General features: G+C 41.7%; 1 protein-coding gene across 1 annotated transcript in view; it reads left to right on the top strand.

Moving 5' to 3' along the window:
* The window catches only part of epha10 (EPH receptor A10), a gene marked incomplete at both ends in the record, with an annotated part of 163,457 nt that overhangs the window by 109,496 nt on the left and 32,885 nt on the right, over positions 1-21,076 (top strand). The window contains 5 exons of the mRNA XM_083926187.1: positions 3,280-3,404; positions 6,825-7,122; positions 8,292-8,400; positions 15,105-15,233; positions 18,577-18,632. Coding sequence (XP_083782313.1) covers positions 3,280-3,404; positions 6,825-7,122; positions 8,292-8,400; positions 15,105-15,233; positions 18,577-18,632 — 717 coding nt within the window. The remainder of the gene's footprint in view (positions 1-3,279; positions 3,405-6,824; positions 7,123-8,291; positions 8,401-15,104; positions 15,234-18,576; positions 18,633-21,076) is intronic.

Raw genomic sequence — 21,076 nt, 5'->3', positions numbered from 1 at the left:
ACCCAGCATGCCGTTTGTGTATAACAGTTAATAGGGGTCCCCTCTCAATACAATAGACAGTATGTAAATTATGCACTAATTATATGTATAGCTTGCACTCAACGCTGAACTTCCATGGGTCCTCAGCAACACACCTGCCAAGTGTGAAATATAATCCACGGACAGACAGACATTCAGAGACTGGTTGGAAATTGTTTTCCAATAGTCTGCACACTGCTATTCTGTCGGTTTCAGCTTTTTGTATTTGAGCCTTCGGGGTATCGTGTGTGGTGTGTGTCAGTAGAGATCTCATGCTCACCTGTATTTTATGTGTCTGGATTGAGCTGTGATGTGATTTGGTTGGTTTGGAGGCAGACACCAGTGCCATGCATAATTCAGCACACAAGGAAGGGGACAAAAAACAAACATTAGCCTGCAGTTGTAGACGCGGAGAGCAGGTTGACACTGTGTTCTCGGTTTAGGGTTTGTCCTATGTTTGGGTGGCAGAGACTTTGAGAAAGGAGGGGTGTCTGTTCGATGAAAGTTAAGCGTGAAAGGAAGTTCTAACTGCCTAGCTCCTTTCTCTTTTATTTTTTCCAATTTCTTTTGTCTACTTTAAAATGCCACCTGCCCTTCTCATTTACTGTGGGAGTAATTGCTTTATTTTTTAATGAGTCAGGCTGCAGTCCTTTTCCTCTACACTATATAAATGCCTGTACATATTCATCATTCATTAACAATAATAATCTTTCTGCAAGTGTTTATTTACATGCATGTATACTGTTCATTAGCATATTTCCTTCTCCATTTCTACAACCCCCCTCCCCCTACAGCTTACTGTATACCCTACGTCTGCTGTTTATGTTGCATTATGTGGATTTGTTATGGCTTGATGCCTCAAAGCATTAAGTGTTCACACTTTCAAAAGAACACTAATTGCCGTCATTAGTGTTTTCTGAACACTGAATATTTATTTATGGGTATTTCATTTTTTTTCACACGAGAACAATCTTGGAATTATGCAAATCAAACATAACAATGCCACTTTGTGCACTTATTTCAGCTATTTTATTTCCACTTTTCTCTAAATTACAATGGGCATCAAACTGAATTTTACCTGTCAGGATCAGAGAAATTCCAAAAGAAAAATTAGCAACTAGTGTCAGGTTCTTTGGGTCACACTAATTAGATGCTCTGTTTATATATAATAGTAATAGTTTTCTGTTCTTGTTTTATTTCCATAGTCAGTATAAAAATGAGCCTGAACAAAAATAGTGACAAAAATAATGACAAATTGCAAAGGCTCTATCATCTTTTATTAAAAATGTCTTGTTGGACTGCTCACTTGGTTTCCTTTTAACAGTATGATTCTGTATTTGCAGTTTTACGTAAGTTGAGAGACTGTCACATATGCTGGCCCGCCATCCAGCCTGTTTCTACTTCCTCTTTTCAGCTTGAGTGGTTCAGACATAAAATTCAATGACAGATGCAATGATACACAAATTCACCGTGTTTTCAGACATCATAAAGCAGACTGATGGAGACAGACAGTGAGCGACAGAGCGAGTGTGTCTTTGATCTGCTGCCTAAAATGACGGTATTATCCTAACAGAAGTGTGTGTGTGTGTGTGTGTGTGTGTGTGTGTGTGTGTGTGTGTGTGTGTGTGTGTGTGTGTGTGTGTGTGTGTGTGTGTGTGTGTGTGTGTGTGTGTGTGTGTGTGTGTGTGTGTGTGTGTGTGTGTGTGTGTGTGTGTGTGTGTGTGTGTGTGTGTGTGTGTGTGTGTGTGTGTGTGTGTGTGTGTGTGTGTGTGTTCATAGTTTTACTCATGTTTGAGTGACAGGCAGAACATATTCATTAGTGTGGCTGTTTTCACCGAGGAAAGAGATGAATTGACGGTTAAAGGTCAAGGAAGAGATGAGCAGGAAGTGAGGAGAGCAAGAAAGAGGAGCTGTCACCTGATGGGGCGACCGAGGGGAGAATGAGAAAGGATGGAATAAAAACAGAACACAAACAGGAAGGGAATCAGGGACAGAAAGAAATGGTAAGAAATGCAGATAAAGGGACTTCAGTGCCATAGAAAAGCCTAAAGGGTCATATTGAAAGGTTTACGTGAGTGAAAGACAGCGACAATTATCCTCCAGTAGAAAAAAAGATGACAGCCAACAGCTTAAACTCCCTTACCGCTAAACTTGACCCTAATGGCCTTAATGGCAGCTCTCCTCCCAAACATAAAGGCCTTTTGACTAGACTAACTGCACCCTTTGTTTTTCTTAGTATTTTTGAGTGACAACCCGTTTTGCTACTTCATTATACACGGAATAATTAGCACTTAAGCAAGAGTGGGTGGAGCTTGCCGATTATCATACTATGTGCTGCCTGTCATTTGTTGATGAGAGAAACAAAGAATTGGTCTCTCCTCAGTAATTAAATTGTTTGCCTCGCATCCCGCACCATTACACACCACATCTATATTTGGAAAGCTTTGTGCGTTATAATAAACCTTCAATTTTGCTTCTCTACTGTGGTCAATAACAGATGAAATATCTGTCAGGATAGATTTCACTCTTCTAGATTGAGTCGGAAAAAGTTCTGAGGTCAGTTTAATTAAGAGGCTCGGAGAGGAAATGTGGAGTCCAGATTGAGAGCGTCTCCATCTTTTAGTCTCCTGTCGATAACAGACTTGTCAGTCAATCCATAACTGTATTGATCTATTGTCAGTCCCAATGTCCCGACCTGGGCACTGTTCAATGCCACACACACAGACTCAGTGAAACAAATGTACTCAGGGTTTGTCCATTCAGAGAGTGCGATGAAGCAGTCTGCTCTGACACAGCTCAGCTTCAATAATTGATCTGTTATACCTCTGCTACCTACCTTTGTCCTTGTTCTTTCACTCCGTTGTTCTCTCATCACATACATATTAGACTTCCCCATTTGCCGTCCTATAGCCACGATCTACATTTGCTTTCTTCTTTCACTCTCTCACTTCAGATGATTGCAGTATTGTATACTGGATATATTTATATACTGTATATATACTGTATATATCAGTGCCTGCTTTCTGGCATAATGCTCCTTGTAAAAATAATTCACTGTATCCCTCCCTTGACCTCTGCCTGCACTGTCAAGCTTTTTGTAAAAACTGGGATTTTAGGGGTGTAAAGGCTGTTTTTGATGTTCTTGAGAAAACTCCTGCAGCTATTGCATTTACAGTATATTGAATGACACTGAGGATTCCCAAACTCATCTCTCGCCTTCTACTTCTTCTACCTTCCCCCTCTCTCTTTCCCTCTGTGTAGCCCCATCTCTGATCAGCGAGCTGCGAGCAGAGAAGATCGAGCAGAAGAGCATAACCTTGGTGTGGAGGCAGCCTTCTTACCCAAACATCAGCCGCACCGAATATGAGGTCAAATACTATGAGAAGGTAAATCCACTGGTACATCTGAATCTGTTCACATCATTGTTTTTCATATTTTTTCTCAACTATATACCATAACTAGTGAATTGCAGTCATTTTTATTTTTAATTAGTCATTTTTATTCTCGATATAAATTGTCTGCAAATCCAGCAACTAAATATGGAAGCAATAAAGGATTATAGAAGTTGAAGGAATATAGTTTTATACAATTTCCCTCTCAAAACCAATATGATAAATCTCCATGGCTGACATTGGCCAGTGGTTATCCTTTCCCAGATTTATCCATTTAAGTGCATATGGGGTTCACTAAATAACAAGAACTTTCAGTACAGAAATGCCAAAGATATGTTTTAGGCAAATGGAGAAACCGAGAGCACTGACAGGTTTATTTTTCAAGTGTAAAATGTTCATCTCAATATAAAATCACTATTCTTTCATCACCAAATTTAAAGGATCTTAAAAGGGATACTCCAGCGATTTAGTATTTCGCCTTTACAAAGTGATGGGACTCACAAGAAAGATTTTAAAAAAAACTGTCAAAATCCAGGGACCTTATAAAATATGGACATAGTCTCCGTGACGTGACTCGTAGGTTTCTGAAGAGCTGTTGTGAAAAATGATGCTCAATGTGAATGGCTCCGGGTGTCGCCATCTTGGCTGGGCCTGACACCACCTAACTCCCAGTTAATCCAAAAAAGGGCATAGAGGAGGATCATGGATTGAAGTGAGGCAGGCCGAATAAACCCACATTCTATGTTTGTTGCCTGTGACAGCACCCACCTATCAGTAGCTGCAGCTGCAGTAGTTAAAATAAGAAAAAAAATAAAATAAATACCTGCCAGTGAGACCTATTGTTCCAGCTCTCCCCTCTCTGTCCTGAGCCAACAGGAACTCTCTCTCTCTCCTCTCTCTCTCTCTCTGTCTCTCTCTGTCTCTCTCTGTCTCTCTCTGTCTCTCTCTCTGTCTCTCTCTCACTCTCTCTCTCACTCTCTCTCGCTTTCTCTGAAATTAACTCTGATTAGCCATTTTTATGCTGTAATGTTGGCCATTTTAACATGGAGGTCTATGGGAATTGACTCACTTTGGAAGTCAGCGATAAGTGGCCATTTGAGGAAGTGCCGTTTTTGGCAACACAATAGGCGGGTTTCCATTAGCCCTATAGAGTGGCCTCCTGGAAAGTTTCAGGGCAAGCCCTCTCAAATGGCTTTTCACTCACTGTGTTTCCATTACAAAAAAGGGATTTACAAGACTCCGGAGTTGATGTAGTTTGTGATTCAGGCTTTCTGTAAAATAAACTTTAACCTTTAGCCCAAGTCAAAATCATTTTTAAAACTCTGTTGTGCTCCTACACTTGATAGCTGCTTTCACAGGCTGTGCTAGAACTCTTCATGATGAGTAAGCTGAGCTTTGTATAAAATCGATAATGCCCCTGAATATAGTTACAGTATTACATCTGTGTTGGACTAGAAAATCCAGAATCATTCAGGTTCCAGTTGGTATCCATGGACACAAAAATCCTCTTCTTGTTTGCATTTGCCAGCCCACGATGAGTGATATTTCATGTATGTGTAATGAGAACAGAAACTTAACACAAAGTCAACTAAGGGAAGTGATATACCGACTGTTTAAATCAGAAGTTTTTACAACCTTTTCCATAAGATAAAGTCATTTTCTTAAACTGCTAACTACCGAGATAATGAAAAAAATGTACGTGTTTCTTAGTGCATTTCAAGGACCAATTATGTATAACCCTTAATCCATATTACTGCCACATTTTCTTTTGCTTTTATGGCAAACCACTGTAATTTCATCTGCCGTATCACGCTCATTTAACATAGCACTTAGTCAATAAGCCATAGTCTGCACAGTAAATCTGTCATGCACGTAAACCACAGCTGTCACGCTCACACTTCTCCACTTTCATACACTGTTTTTCTGGCAACGCCGCGTCTTTGTATTTGGCTGTGTCACACTCGCACCCATATTCACACCTCCTCCTCTCCTCTATGCTTCACCATATTTAATAAAACCCTGCTCTAATCCGACAGTTTTACAAGAAAAAAGGAGGGGAAGATTTAATGAAGGGCTCGGTAAGGAAAGACTCGAGGAAAGAGAAGAGATAAGAATATACAGTAGAGCAGTTTCAAAGGCGAAAAGGTTAGAGAAGGTGCCAGGGATAGATGGGGGGGATATGACTTGGTGTAAAGATGCTTGTAAGATCACAGTAATAGAAAAAAATAAATGTAGGGGCTTTGTGAGGAAGAAAGGCAGAACGAGGGAGACAGATGAATGGAGAGAGAGGAAAGGATAGATGGGGAATAACTGAATGAGACAGGAAAACTGGTGACAGGCCATGAAATGAAAAGGCAATACAACTAGACTGCAGCAAAGAGCCTATTAAAGTATGAGATGTGGCTTTGCTTACTCAGTATGGGCCCACACAGTGCTCTATGAAGTATTTAAAAGGGTTTAATCTGGATCATAAAAATTCACACATTGTTGACAGCAGTAATGACCAACAATGGTGGTGGTGACTACTTAATTCACTGTTATCTGTGAGTCTGTTGTTGTTTATCTCCCACCAATCTTTTCTGTTTTCCTCTCCATTCCCCTACGTCCATCTCTTCTCTGTGACACACACTGTATTAGCTCACTCTCCAGGAGTCACTCATTATACACTAGCTGCGTCCCTGACTCTGCTTTCTTTATTCCCTAAATGCTATTTATTCTTGGACACAAAAAAAGCAATAAAGATCATGCACGTAGCGTTGTGTACAAACACTCACTTTCACTTGCTTTATTGTGACTATTAAAGAGAGATTTATCAGCGAAGGTGTTCTTTTAGACATGCAAAGATACAATAAGACTGTTTCTTGAAACAAAGGTGGAAAAGGATTGCACCGAACAGGCAAAAACAAACATATCAGACAACAAGTCGAGTATTTATGTTAATGTTTCACCTCCTCACTGCCCACATTGTGTCAATTTGTGTGGGTGAGTCATTCCCACAGACAGAAACAAATGAGCAACATCTTTGATTTGTTTTCTAAAAAACCTCTATTGATTAGAGCCACGTTTTTTTTTTTTGTCTGGGTTGTTCCCATCATTTATTTCCAAAGCACAGAGTGATACTTTTTATTGAAAGCCAATTAAATAAGTCCAACTCCTCAGCGCTGGCCTGGCAAACAGTTTGGAAACTTCTCCGACTCTTTGAGACACTGTTCCGCCATCTAAGTGAAACGTTACCAAAGCCCTTGATTTGGTTTCAAAATTGTCTCACACGTCTCCCAGCATTACAAACTGCACCATGGAAATGAACAAGGCATTTCACAAATGGATTCCACCTACTCGTCTCACACCACCTACTGCTTTTTTCCCCTCTTTCTTTGTTTTCTGCGTCTCTCACTTCGCTTTCTGTCTCTGCAGGAACAAAAGGATCAGAGTTATTCTACTGTGAAGACTGCCGCCACACGGATCAGTGTCAACAACCTCAAACCTGGCACCACATATGTCTTCCTCATCCGCCCTTTCTCCACGCCAGCCCCATCCTCATCCCTCTCCTCCTCTCCTCTGTCGTCCTCCTCTTCATCTTCCTCACCGTCCTCCTCCACTTCCTCCTCCTCTTCGTCTTCTTCCTCTTCTTCATCGTCGTCCTCCTCCTCTCCGCCACCCATCGACTATGGAGCGTACAGCGCTCCCCTGGAGCTACAGACACTTGGCGAGTGTGAGTAGCCGTTTTACGCCTTCTCCCCCTGTTTTCCTCTTCACTTTCTTCACCCCCCCCCCCCTCCCCAACAGCACCGCTAGGCAGATTGGGATAGGGGGTTTGTGTAGGAACCTGGCCAGCCCACATGAAGCATGCTGCTCGAGTGGGAGTGATAGGGTTAGACAGAGAAGGGGATGTGACTGTTTGAGATTATGTGTGAAGATGCAGCATTTTTACCAGTAAGCTGTGAAATGATTCTTCTTTGTGTAAGTTGATACCGTGTCCCTTGTGCCACCTCAGGGTCTGGTTGGCACTCTGTGTATGTCTGTGTGTGTTTTATGCCTTTTACTTCTCATGAACTATTTGTTTTGAACCATGTATTTACCCAGGAAAAGGGATTTGTTGAGCATTTGCAGTGTAACTCACCCGAGAGCTGCCCTGCACAACCACTATCTTCTACAGCTGGGCCAGCGCTACCAAATCTTATTTATATGTTTTTGAGCGAATTGGGTCGTGCCCTTATTTGATTTGCTTTAGGGTGAGGGCTCTGAGTTCACGTTTGCTTTATTCGCCTCAGGCTAGATCAATGAGTGAGTGATGACCTGACACACAGCAACCTCTAGCAGCAACATGCGCAACACAGGCAAACAGAGCCTAATATTAACAGTGTTTATCAATCTTAATGATTATGACATGTATCCGTCAAGGGAATAATGCATCTAAGTATCTGCAGGTTGATTGTAAGCAAACAATACGAGTTGTCAGGTGCACAGCTACAATACAGAGCAGAAAAAAAATTATGTTCAGTTTTTTATGGCTCCCATATGCTGTGCTGTGTCCCAGGATAGGAAGTGTTGCAGATCTGTCGAGGTTCAAAGTATTGTATGGTATAATATTAATAATGTAGGAGAGGTCGTGGCTTTCAAAAATAGTAAAAACATCAGTTTACACCCTCCACTTTAATCAACTTTCTATTAAATTAATTCACCCCTGAAGGTCAACGACTTATTTGATCTCATTTCCTGTTCTTGTTCTCACCTAATACACAGTAATTGAATATATGCGCAATTTTTTTATGGTGTGCTGATGAGTGTGTAACAATGCCCAGTTCATTGTTACACACCCATTTCAGTTAAGGCCTGTGCTTTTGTTCACATGTTTGATCTAGCGTGTTTTGTCATTTCCAGTGGCCTTGGCGTCTAGCGAACAGAATCCTGTGGTGATCATCGTCGTCGTGTCCGTGGCCGCCCTGATCATGCTGCTCTCCATGGGAGTCGGACTGCTCATCTGGAAGAGGTAGATATGTGTACACAGATGTAAGACGTGCATAATCCTGTCATTCTTAGATGTTAATACCCCCGGCATGTTACACAAACACACACTAACATGCACATGTATACAAACACTCAATCACATATTCAGTCAACTGTCACACAATACTCCGTTATAATCCAGATTACAGTAATCCCGTGACAGGAGGAAGTCCCTCTGTGAAAGGAACATACAGTGACGACGAGAGAATGGCTGAAATTAACGATAACAACTTACACTCCATCGTTTAATATGCAACGTAAAGAAGTCGGACTGATAATAGTGCTGTCTGTGTCGGGGGGAAAACGTTGGCAGGGTCAAAACCTTCTTTGATCATTTTCTTGGCCGGACGTTCATAGTTCTTTGCTATCTAATTAGTTTTCACATAGAGAAGTGGGATTGTGCAACAGCAAAGAAGATGAGAGGGAGGGTAAAGCTGTGTCACATGCATAGCAGCTGACACATGATATATATACTGCCACTAAAAAGAGTTCAAAACTCTTTTGTGCTTTATACAATAAGAGTTCAAATTCATTATTTCAATAGATTTTGAAGAAAGATCCAACGAGCACTAGCTACAACTAAAGTATATTACTTACTTAACAAATGGTTTGAGTTGCAGGTAATTACAGTGGCTTCCTCCACTATCTCTGTGACCTTTAACTGCTTAGTCATATTAAATCAAGATTATATTAAGTCTGAGAGTTCTGTGGTGGCAAGAAGTGACCACGAGACTGTAGCAAGCAAGTCCTAATTTGAAGTGGAAGTTTGGGACACTTCAATTTGCGTTCATTTTAGAACTGAAGTGCATGAATTCTAATAATCAGCGTATAATTAGGTTAAGAAGGTAATATGTGTTTTGATATGTTGGTAAAAAGTGTAAAGTAGGACAGTTTAAAGATACACCCTAGTGTCTTGAACTTTTTGCAGCCTCAGGTGATTAGTCGAAATTGCTACAATTACAGCATCATTGTTACAGTAGTACCTCTGAAAAGAGAAGTGACTACAAAAGAGAAAATCTGGTGCTTAAGAATGATCATTTGCGCCCAACAGGCCAGCACTTGAGATTAAATAGCCACATGAAATTAGACTTCTTTCTCTTAGTAGAATTAGCGGTGATTTCAGTAGATTAACATCCAACATACCCAGGTTAAACTACTTCAACAGTAGCAAATCAGTCCAGGCAATGGTCTGATATGATAGCAAAGACACTATTGAGACACTGCGCCCCGCCCCCGATATCATGGTATTCGCCATCTTGGCACGGTCCCATCAATCGCGTTCTTTGTTTCTGTTGGCAGAGGGAGATGTCATTCACCTTGCATTCAACGTTAATGGCTTTAGCTCTGTCTTACACTCAGGGGTGAAAGTAGGCCGGTACTGGCCGATACTGCATACCACTAAAAGATTTGGAGGGGGTACGCCGTACCAGAAAGAAAAATACACTGTCTCTGAAAACATTTTCACTTTCAACTTGACTACACACCTGCTAACGTCAAATTACCAAGAGCAACATGTTTTCCCCAATATACATTGCATATAACTCCTTCTGAACTGTCTCTGAACCTTCCGTGCAGCATTTCATTAGACAGACAACGAGCAAGTAACATCCGCAGCTGGTATTCAAAGTGCTTTAGTAAACAGACATTTGTAATAAAACTACAACTTTACATTAGGTATAACAAGCTGCAAAACATGTCAACCAGCTCATATGGGTCAACTCCGTCTATCTGCCAGCTCCTCTAAATATCTCTGCTTGGCGCTGGTTGTCAGTTTGTCCCTGTAAGGATCTTTTTCTTTTGCCTTATTCTTCTCCATCTCTTCACAATTGTCTCATCATATCTCAGTTTAAACGCAGTGATTCTGTCTCTATGTGCTTCAAGTTGCGGTGTTGCCCTGGCAACTGATAGTGTGGCCTTCCAACATGGCGGACGGGCTCAGACCCCTCCCAAATTGTCAAGTGTCTGCTCATTCTGAAAGGACAAAAACTGAATAATAATTGAAAGCCTTTTTTTTACTTTTGGCTGTCTTTGCGACAAGTGTCACATAAATGAATTAGTCTTTGAAATATATGGTTCCACTAAACTGAAAGTTGCACACAATCCAGCGATCAATCAAACAGACACTTAATGCATTCCTTGTTTCCATTCAATATTGCCATTCTGCATCATCTCAGGCACTTTAATGCATGTTCTATTGTCTTGTTTATTGCACTGAGCATATCTTGCCATATTCTTGCATGTTTTATTCAGCTGAGCAGATGAAGGGGGCGAGAAAGTGCATTCCTGCTTGCCGTTCCAAACACTTTGCTCTTTAACTGCTGTCCAATTCTATATTCTGCCAGCTCGCCACACACACACACACACACACACACACACACACACACACACACACACACACACACACACACACACACACACACACACACACACTAACACACACACTAACACACACTTTAAAGTGTACACTCCACCATCACACATGCAAGTACATGAGTAGGGGGCACATATATACTCCCACACAGTTGCACACATGACCAGAAAACCGTTTTTTTCATTTGGCTGGCATTCAATGAATGTTGATTTTCAGATACATTGTGAAACAAATGTGTGTGTGTGTGCATTCTCCCTGCACACAAGCACGCACAGATCTACATCAGTGCTCCCTCTCATCCAAACAAAGCTGTGCAGGCCTTTTCCACGGGTACGCCTACCTCAGGGGATTGTGATATAGAGACTATCACAGACCAATTTGAGATAGACACAAACAATGTCCAATGATGGAGTCATCCGGGTGTAGAAATGAGTTCTATTCAGGAAGAGCAGCACCATAAAAAGTGTTGCTGTCAGTCAAACATCTTTAAAGGAATATATGGGAATAGATATACACACAGGCAGCACACAGCTCTGTGAAGGCAACAGCACTGCAATAAAAAAACACAGAATATCCTAAAATGTGCACACACACACACACACACACACACACACACACACACACACACACACACACACACACACACACACACTGCGCGCGTAAGTATTTACACATTGTTACTTTGAAGGAAGTCAGCGTCATCCCCTTGTGCACAGCCTAGTAATGTATAATAATGCATATCTTTCTCTCCATTATTTCCATCACTGCATTCATTGCAAGTGGTCTCCATTGTTCATCGCTGCTGGACCATTAACTTGCCCTTCATGTTTTGCATAGAGACAAAGAGGCAATAGCTTGATGCCTCAATTACCATGCTCTCGTGTTTGCAAAGACAGCCAGCTCCCGGCCACAGCTGGAGGGCTCTCGGTTGCATCGATCTGCCTGCTCGCACAGACACATGCAAATGAGTCTCACTGTGCACACATAAAGGCACTGACACAGGCACTGATACAGGCAGTCGCAATGCATTTGCATTTATGAAAACCCATTTTTTATCAGAAATGATCACTTTTTAACTTTGAATGTATTGTATGTGTCAGAAGCAGGTCCAAAACACACCAGCAGCTTTCTCGCCTATTGAATGCTATGTAAAGATACGTGACAGAATGCACCACCTTCCGATTTTCCAGAATTGTTGCCGGTCTACGTTTCGGAGAAGTATCAGTAACAATTTTTTCAGATTTGCTTCCCCATTTGGTGGATCCAGGCTACCAACTTCTTACCTTGTTTGGTGATATCGTCTTTTCCTTGGGTCTTACGCCTAAAATATTCTTTTTAACACGTTGTGTCTTGTTAAAGTGCTATGCCATTGAATTTATAATGCTACAGCTGTCACAGTCTGCGTGTTTTGGACGAAAAATTACTCAGGACTCTGTGAGAATAATATGGGGAATAACAATGGAGGGATATTATGATGAGACAAAAGGGAATGAGTGCTTTGTCTCTTCCTCTCTTTGATACCTTATCTTGACACTTTATACCATCCCTTACACACACACACACACACACACACACACACACACACACACACACACACACACACACACACACATACAAAGTCCATCGGTGCCTGACAGACTTTGATAGAGCCAGGGCATAGAGTTCCAGGGCATTGCCCAAACATTCTCCAGGAAGCCCAAGCTTGACTGGTCAGTGTGGGGATTGTTTACCCTTCACTGGCTACACCAGCGGGCCTGTGTGTGTCTTCTGATTGAGTGTGTGTGTGTGTGTATGTGTGTGTATGTCTATGTCCTGTGAGTGAATAACAAGTTATCAGCAGCGGGAGACGGAGAGGATATCAAGAAGAAAGGAAGAAGCGGGAAGTAAAGCAGAGGGTCATTTCATAGGGCCATTGACTCTTGGCGACACAGTGACAAAAAAGTGAGATGCGAGGGTAAAAAATGAGATAAGGGAGAGATGGGCAGGCCAGGAGAAAATGTCTCAAGCACTGCATTTCTCATACAGATCAGTGCTTTCATGTTTCAGAAAGCAGTCTTTCCAAAAGGCTCCGTATCAGTTTTGGAAATATATTGCAATTTATTATTCATGAGTCACAACTGAATAAATCAGTATTTTATTTCTAAGTATGGACCAGTAAATAATTGTTAACCTAAAACTATAAAGTCTTTAGCTTTTTGTGCAAGAAATGGGAGGAAAAAAAGAAGATTTTCAATGAGCAGCTCCCAGTAATGGAAGAAAGTGCGTTTTGAATATTAGATCCCAGAATCATACTAATGGATGGAACGTATGACGGATAAAAGTTAAAGTGGTTTCATGAAGTTCCCTGATTGTTCATATATGTTGACCTACATCCCTTTCTGCTGGCCTAATTCCCCCGCTTCACTTTCACCTGTCATCTCTGATTCTATTCCTGCTTTCTCCCCTGTTATTTCCATAACTTAACTATATTTTAGAGGATAATTTGGGCTTCAGAGAGAAAAGAGCTGGCAGTGAATAAGCTTCATTTACATGCCATCCGTTCTTTTTTCTGTTTTAATTCTCTTTCCTGAAAATACAAGCATCTTGGCTGGTGTTTGTAATTGAGTAGAGATTGGAGTTTGCCATTGAGATATATAGAAATATAAATGTTTTAAGTAGATAAGGCTAATGCTGACAGCCCAAATCATGATGACAACGTTTTGTGGACAACCCTCCATACTATTACAATGATGTCATTTGAGGAAAGCACTGAGATACACAACACCCTTTCTCTTCTGCTCCCCTAATGCTCTTCTGAGCTTTGTACGAACAATGTTTTTAGCAAATGTAATGCAGCTAATGAGACTCACTTCCCTCACAGTCATCCAAAAGCAGGTTTAAAGTGTATGTAGATAAAAGTTTGTTGAAATGTCTTAGAAAAACAGATTTTCAGCATGACAAACAATTTGGTCAAAATGAAGAGAATTGGCGTTTAAAGTCTCGGTTTAAAGTCTCAGTTTAAAGACACAGTTTAAAGTCTCAGTTCATGCAAGACCTTCTACCTCTTCCCTCCAGTGCCGTCAATCCATGTGGATTTGTTTTAAAGAGGACATATAAAAAACTGACTTTTTAGTACTTGTGCCTATAGATTTTGGGTATCCGGAGTGCCGATCGACCCACAAACTTTTTATAGTTTTATGGGCTGCCTAGTTTAGGACACATGGGATTTAACACGCCATGGAAATGTAGCTCCCCTTCCTATGCCAGATACACCTCATTAGAAGTTTTTGTGTTAACCAACCCCATAAAGAGACCAAAACCAGCAATGAACCCTCCTAACAAGTACTGTCTGCAATATATATATATATTTATTTTTTTTTCGCTGTAGCAAAGCCTTGACCCGCCCTAATCTGCCTCTGATTGGCTTAGCCTGTTATTCTTACACTAGCCAATGTCACTCCTCACCCCTAAACCTAGCTACCTCAGGCATTAATCATACCAACCCGGCCGACAAAGGCAAAAATCAGAGGCAGATTAGGGCGCGGGGAGGCGTGCTGTCAATGTCTGATGTTATTCTTCAGGGCCATAGAGCTCCTGAGTTTTTAAATGATTATAAACCACACAGTTGCAGCGGCTAACCCTAACTCGGCAAAACAAATGCACCATTTATGCCGAGCTCTTTTAGGAAATGATTAAGCCCTGTAAGATGGTCTAACCTATTGTTTTGTTTTTTTATGGGATTTTTTGACACGAATAAGAAACCTATAGAATAAGACTTATCCAGTCTGAAAGAGAATAAATCACTTTATTAATTTGGATAAATCTACTCTTTCCGTTAATTACACTTACCCAATCAAAATGAAGTGCGTTTTCAAAAATCTCTATATACAGAGACTTAAAACTAAGGTGAAAATTCTTGCCAAAATTCTCATTTGATGTGGCTGAGCTGACAGTGACAGAATTTGGCAAAAGTCTTCAGTGTTTTTGGCATCCGCACACTTTCTCTGCCATCTGGTCCTTCAGAAGTGTGACATTTAAATATTGGTCCAGAATTCTAGTCAAAAGCTTAAAATTGGAACCAGTTTAGTAAAACGACGGGATGTATTTTCAAAACAGAGAAAATATGTTTTCATAGTATTGGTGAGCTATAAATATTCTATCATTTTTGCATGTTTTTTTTTTTGCAGCATCCATCATATTCCAGTGAGAATATTTAGATTTGGGAGAAAGGAATCTATTCATCAATCCAAGGTTGTGTTGACTGATCTTTTAAAATAATGGAAAGAGCCACAATTGACATTGGCACTCCCCCCTCCCCTCCCTTGTTTTTTTCCCAGCAGTGTCTGCTCGAGCTCCTCCAATGTAACTCCTGCTAGCGTGGTGCTGCTTTCGACCTCCTTCTCCACTCTTCCTCCTCCTCCTCCTCTTCTTTCTCCTCTTCCTCCCTTCACACAGCTGATGCCCAGGTACATTGGCATGCCTGCACTCCCCTCTTTCCTACTCTTTTCCCCAACCCAATTTCTCCTCTTCTCATTTCCCCCATTTTGTCCTGCCATTATCTTCTCTACCTCTGTTCTTCTGTTTCTTCATTCTCGAGCTTCCCTCATGCCACGAGAATGATAATAAGCCAAAACCGTTTCTCATTTTCCTCCCCTTCTTTTGTCAAGCTATTTGGCCCGATCCCATGTACTGTGTATCATCAGTACTGCACTCTACCACAAAATGAAACTTGAAAAAATTTGATGGAGAGTGTTACCAGTGAATTCATACCCAAAAAGAAGACCCCCTCCCAAAAGAACGATGTTGCATCTGTTATTTCATTTTTGTGACGTGTCATCTGCGAGACACAAGAAATGGAAATGGAATCAAGTCATGCGACTTCGCCTTCATGCAGCCCTGCCAATTATTTTATTTCTTCCCTTATTTCAAGGCTTAGTTGCCTCCATTTCTCCTCACGCCCTTCATATCACTTGACTTGTCCCCTTAAATCTATTATTCCTGTACTTCTGCTTGCTCTTTTGCTCAATTGTAATTCAGTTAACTCCTCCTGCTGTATGTCCTAACTGCAGTTTTCCACCACTGCCGTGCTTCCTTAATCTTTAGCATCCATACTTTTCCTTAACTCCTCACTATCATGCTTTATCTCTCTCTCTCTCTCTCTCTCTCTCTCTCTCTCTCTCTCTCTCTCTCTCTCTCTCTCTCTCTCTCTCTCTCTCTCTCTCTCTCTCTCTCTCTCTCTCTCTCTCTCTCTCTCTCTCTCTCTCTCTCTCTCTCTCTGCCCCCGCCACCGTAACCATGTACATTATGGGCTATTCTGTGTGCCTCTTCAGCTACTTCTCCTTCCTTGCATACCCTTCTGCCCAATTATCCTCTTATCCGTAACCTCCTATTTTCTTGTCACTTCCTCTGCCTCTCCCGACCTCCTTTGCATTTTTTCCTCAATGATTTATCCCCTCTTTGCCCTCATCCTCTTATCATGTTAACCAATTGCTCCTGTACCTTTTTCCCACCCTTAGGTCTCATGCATCTTGTTTCTCCTGGTACCATCATGCCCTCCATCCTCATCTCACTCTCTTTCCCCCCTCGCTCCCTTTCAGCTGTGCTCCCTTATCTATTCATTCTTGTCTCTTCTCCCCTGTCTGGTTTCCCCTGCCCTGAAGATCTGTGCTGCATGTGTCTGCCGGTGTGTTTTGACAGACAGGGTCCTGACCTTGTCTTAGACCCTGCTGCTGCAAAGGCTGAGGGGATGTGTCAGCCTCACCCTCTATCACATCACCCCACGCAAACACTCACATGCAACAAAAACCCCTCAATCCTGTAAACGCATGCACGCAAGCATTTGCGCGTACATGTGCATAACCTCAAAAGTATACACTCGTATACACGTGCCCAAAACACACAATGTGGGTCCATCAGGCTCTCTGTGAACTCTGTGTCAGCTGTGCACCAGTTCTGTGTGAAGTGCTTATGTGTTCTGAACCTCACATTAACACAAGAGACCTGAGCAGATATTACATTTTACTCAACACACATGACTCACACTCAAGTCCAGGTCTATAGACACAAGCACAGACAACCTCACCTTCCTATGTCTTACTGTCATCAGTCAAAGCTCAATTTCCAAACTGTCCCTGTTGTCTATAATCCTCAGAAATCATGGTTCCAAGCCACAATAATTATGTTCCACATCTATTGTTGATATGATGCTTACAGATGTAAACACATGTACAACATAGTTGCGTTTCTACCAAAAGTACACAGTCCCAGAAATAACCTTTCGAGGACCGTAAAGGTTAAATCCGATGTTATCTGCATTTCCATCGCGGTCTAAACACCTGTGAAGATTAGGCAAATTAGTCCTCTTATATATGAAAAACAAGATGATGGGATGAGGGCTGCTGGTGGCCACAGGTCAGCATAAAAAAAAACATCTTGGGGAGGGGAAAAAACCTTTTGTCTCACTGCGACATCTACTGCTGCATCGTTTTTACTGCTGCAGCTTGGATATAATGACTGAAATGCAGAGAAGATGAAAAGAAACTAAGAGCCCCTGTCTGCACATTGAATCATCTCTTAAGTATTCAATGGTTATTGATTTGTGCTTTAAAACATAACCATAACAATCAGAAAGTAACATTTATTTCTCTCATTCAGAGCACTGACAGTATCTCTCTCAGCTCACTCACGTTATTTTCTTTATCTCTTCTTTTCTCTCTGCCTGTTTTAAAATGAGTCGGTAAGCAGACAAAGCCTAACTTTACTTTTAATGTCGTCGAACCGAGAAATGTTCTTCCCTCGTCCCATAAATCGATACTAGAGTACTTCCTTGTTTTATGAATAAAGTGGTGCATGAGTTGAAGCAGCAGCAATGTGTGTATTTGACCAATTGGTGACAGTCATCTCTGCAAACACCTGAAAGGAAGTACTACTCCCCAAGGTACTTTTTTAGGGGCTGGGAATGACCACAGAACAGTGGCCCCATCTCTGTGGTTGAAATGCAACGTGTCCCTCAAAAGGTTCCCAGTTCCTGGGAAAAGTTGCTGAGGGCTTGCTCTTGCAGCTGGGGAAACACCCCCTAAGTGTTTGTTTCTATATCAGGGATGTATTTTGAATATATTTAATCGGCACTCTGTTTTTTTTTTTTTTTAGAAGAAACTCTGTTATAATGAAAACTTTCATTAATTCCTTGGCTGTATCCCTTTTCCAATCCAAGTTAGCTGGCCCTCCAGAATGTCTGTTCATCACTTGTTAATCTCTCACTTACAGTATGTGTGTGTGTTTTTTGTGGATTGTGTGTGCGTGTGAGTGTAAAGAGCCAAGTTTTCCTCTAAGCCGAAAAGCCATCAGCAGTCAGATCATAGAGAGCTCTTTCCCCTTTAGACCCCATGTGGTGGTAAGGGATGAGAGATAACAGTGTGTCCACATACGTGTAGAAAGTACCGTTGCTTGTGTGTGCCAATGTGTGTTGATCTTTTTTCATAAAAACAACAATAGAATATAAATTCCCGGCCTATTGGTGTGTATCTGTGACTCGCTCGGTCAAATCAGGCAGGATTTCCATTTATTCAGCCTCAGATCCTTCTGTTGCTCATCAGTGCCGTCGCATCAGGGGTCTCAGTCTCTGAATGCCTCTCCATATCCTTTCCATCTCCACTGTCAATACTCTCGTCTTGGCTTTTCTCTCATCTCACAGTTTTTGCACATTCCATATAATCTATTACGTTGCAAGATAAACAGCGTCTGATGCTTGTATTTGATTGTGTCTGGTGAAAAAAACAGTCTGATGCCTTTCTCTGCTCCTCTTTGCAGACAATGCGGCTACAGCAAAGCTTCTCAAGAGGGAGACGAGGAACTTTACTTCCAGTGTAAGTGACAGCGTTGATAACTCTATTACTGTATGTTACTGTGACTGTGGTTGTTTGTGTTCAATCTCTGATGATAGGGGGAGCAATCTGTCAATAAATGCTCAGTCTTTCCATGTGCCAGAATGCATGTGAACACATGCGCGGGCATTACACATGACTTTTGAGGCATTAAGCAGCGCCACGGTATTAATTCTTAATTCTGAGTGCATGCTTAGCCAACTCTGAGCACACTGACACACTCCATTAGGTGGTGTGTGCGCGGCTGAGTTTGATGGGGAGAGATTGAAATCAGGAGGAGGGGAAGAGATAAAGAGCTTGAGACGGGGGAGGGGAGAAGGAGAAAGGGAGTAAAACCTCCAGAACAAGGCAGGCAGCAGCAGAGATTACGCTCCCAAAACAGCGTTAAATGTTGTTGTTGTATGTCGTACAAGGTTTTAAATGCTGCTTTTTTTAAAAGTCCGCTCACAAAGCTCTGAATAGGCTTTTTCTGTTTGACAGCGACAGAATGGAAGTAGTTTGACATATCCCTTCCTGTTTGTGTGTAAGCACGCGTGTCAATGATTTGCTAATGCGGTGGATGTATGTGTGATTCATGAGTTTCCTTGTGTGTACACAGTTTTGCAAATTCAGTGTGTGTGTGTGTTTATGTTTGGGTACCCGTGTGTGTGTGCTCATTCGCGTTGTTTAATCTCCCAGCATGCTGAACCCTCTGGAGAGGTTTGGAGCACTATGCCTGATGAATAATGAGCCGAAGCCATGCGGCTGGGAATTAAATCTGCCCAAACAAAGACATGCCAACAGCTGACAAGCACGCAATACACACACACACATTTTTGGCCCGCTTTTCAAACATACAGTACACTTTTTTTTTTTTGTAGAACACGGACACTCACATAAATAGGCACAAAGACGCGTTTTTGTTGTCTTTATCAAACACACACACACACACTCTCTTGAGCCCACTTTCTGCTCCGTGACTATGGATTCAGTACAACACACTCTCATGCAACTGCAGGTCTGCTGTGGAGTGTGCGAGTAAGTGATTGTCATGTTAGCGTGATTACATTTTTTTTTCCTGCTTCCATCTGTTCGGCCCTTAAAAATCGCATTCCTCGACCATATATTAACACAGTAGGACAGGGGAAGAGAGAATGAGAGAGTGAGTAATAAAGTAGAGGAGGAAGAAGGGAGAAAAGGGTGCAATAAGAGTGGAGAGAGTTGGAGTATGAAGAGGTGAGTTGGCAGGGATGGAGAGACTCATCATAAGTGACACTGCTCAGAACATTCGTTTAATGTCGGCAGTATGTGACCTAGAAACGTGTAATTGGGGGGATGGAGCACCGTATTTCATCCGCCATCTCCATTCATAGACTTTTGGATCACATCCAGATTTATTACATAGAGAGAAGGTGCCTGGCGAAATGAATGGAGAAAAATAGTAAAGCATGATGAAGAGTTTATGGCCTTTTTGTTTAGAATGAAAATGTTTGGGTCTACTCATGCTCGGCCTCTACTCCACTGGAGATAATGCAGTCAAGTGTGAATATGCTTCTGCTTCCTGTCAATCGCTCATGGCAGTGACACAGTTAACCCTGAAACTAATCCACCACAGAGCCAATGAAGCATGCACCTTTGTGTGTCATACATGTATCTGAGCCGTTTTCAGCCAATATTGTTCAGGCATGTAAGCACTCCATCATGCGTGCATGGGCATGCGTGCATGGGCATGCGTGCGCGTGGGCTGTTGTGCGCTACAACAGTGTTTCTGAAAAAACCCTATTTGACACAAAAAGAGTCTTCGATCCTTCACTCAGCCCTGGCCTCGAATAGAAAAGGTTTCATTTCCTTCATGATTGAACTTTTGGCTTTATTTGTCAATAAGTGTGTGTGTCTGTACACAAGCATATCTTGTGTGTTGGGTCAATAAGCTGTTATGAGGCAGCCAGTAGAGGTTTTTTCAAGTCGATGCAGAGCTGTAATCACATTTCAGAGCCTTGGCCCGGCTTTTGGGAAAACTACCAGGTCTTTTCCTGGAAGATTAGCCCTAACATGTAGTAACCAGGGTCAGAGGTGAACTAATTGACAGCCATAGTCCATTGGTTAATGGTTGTTGGCTATCTGCTGGCTAGTTTATTTGGTAGTTGTTAGCGTTCAGCAAATACAATTGGCAGTTGATCAAGAAAACGAGGCTCGTTGAGAAAGCAGATAGGCCTTTTGTTCTGTTGTGTACAGTCAAACATTTGGTGTCGATATCACTTGCAGTTTTAAATGTCAGCTGAAATTTGCAATTGTTATCTCATTAGTGTTACAGAAGAGATTTGGTAGAGGGCCTTGAAAGAAATTAGCAAAGGTAATCCTTAATAATACCCTTTTTTTCTCTTTGACAATTGGAAAGGGCAACATGAAATAATACATCTAATTTGAATTTAGACTTAATTGATGTT

The sequence above is a fragment of the Echiichthys vipera genome (assembly GCF_963691815.1).
Source record: "Echiichthys vipera genome assembly, chromosome: 13".
Classification (NCBI taxonomy): Eukaryota; Metazoa; Chordata; class Actinopteri; order Perciformes; family Trachinidae; genus Echiichthys; species Echiichthys vipera.
Note: the sequence above shows the minus strand (reverse complement) of the source record. Positions and strands in the feature narration are given on the sequence as shown.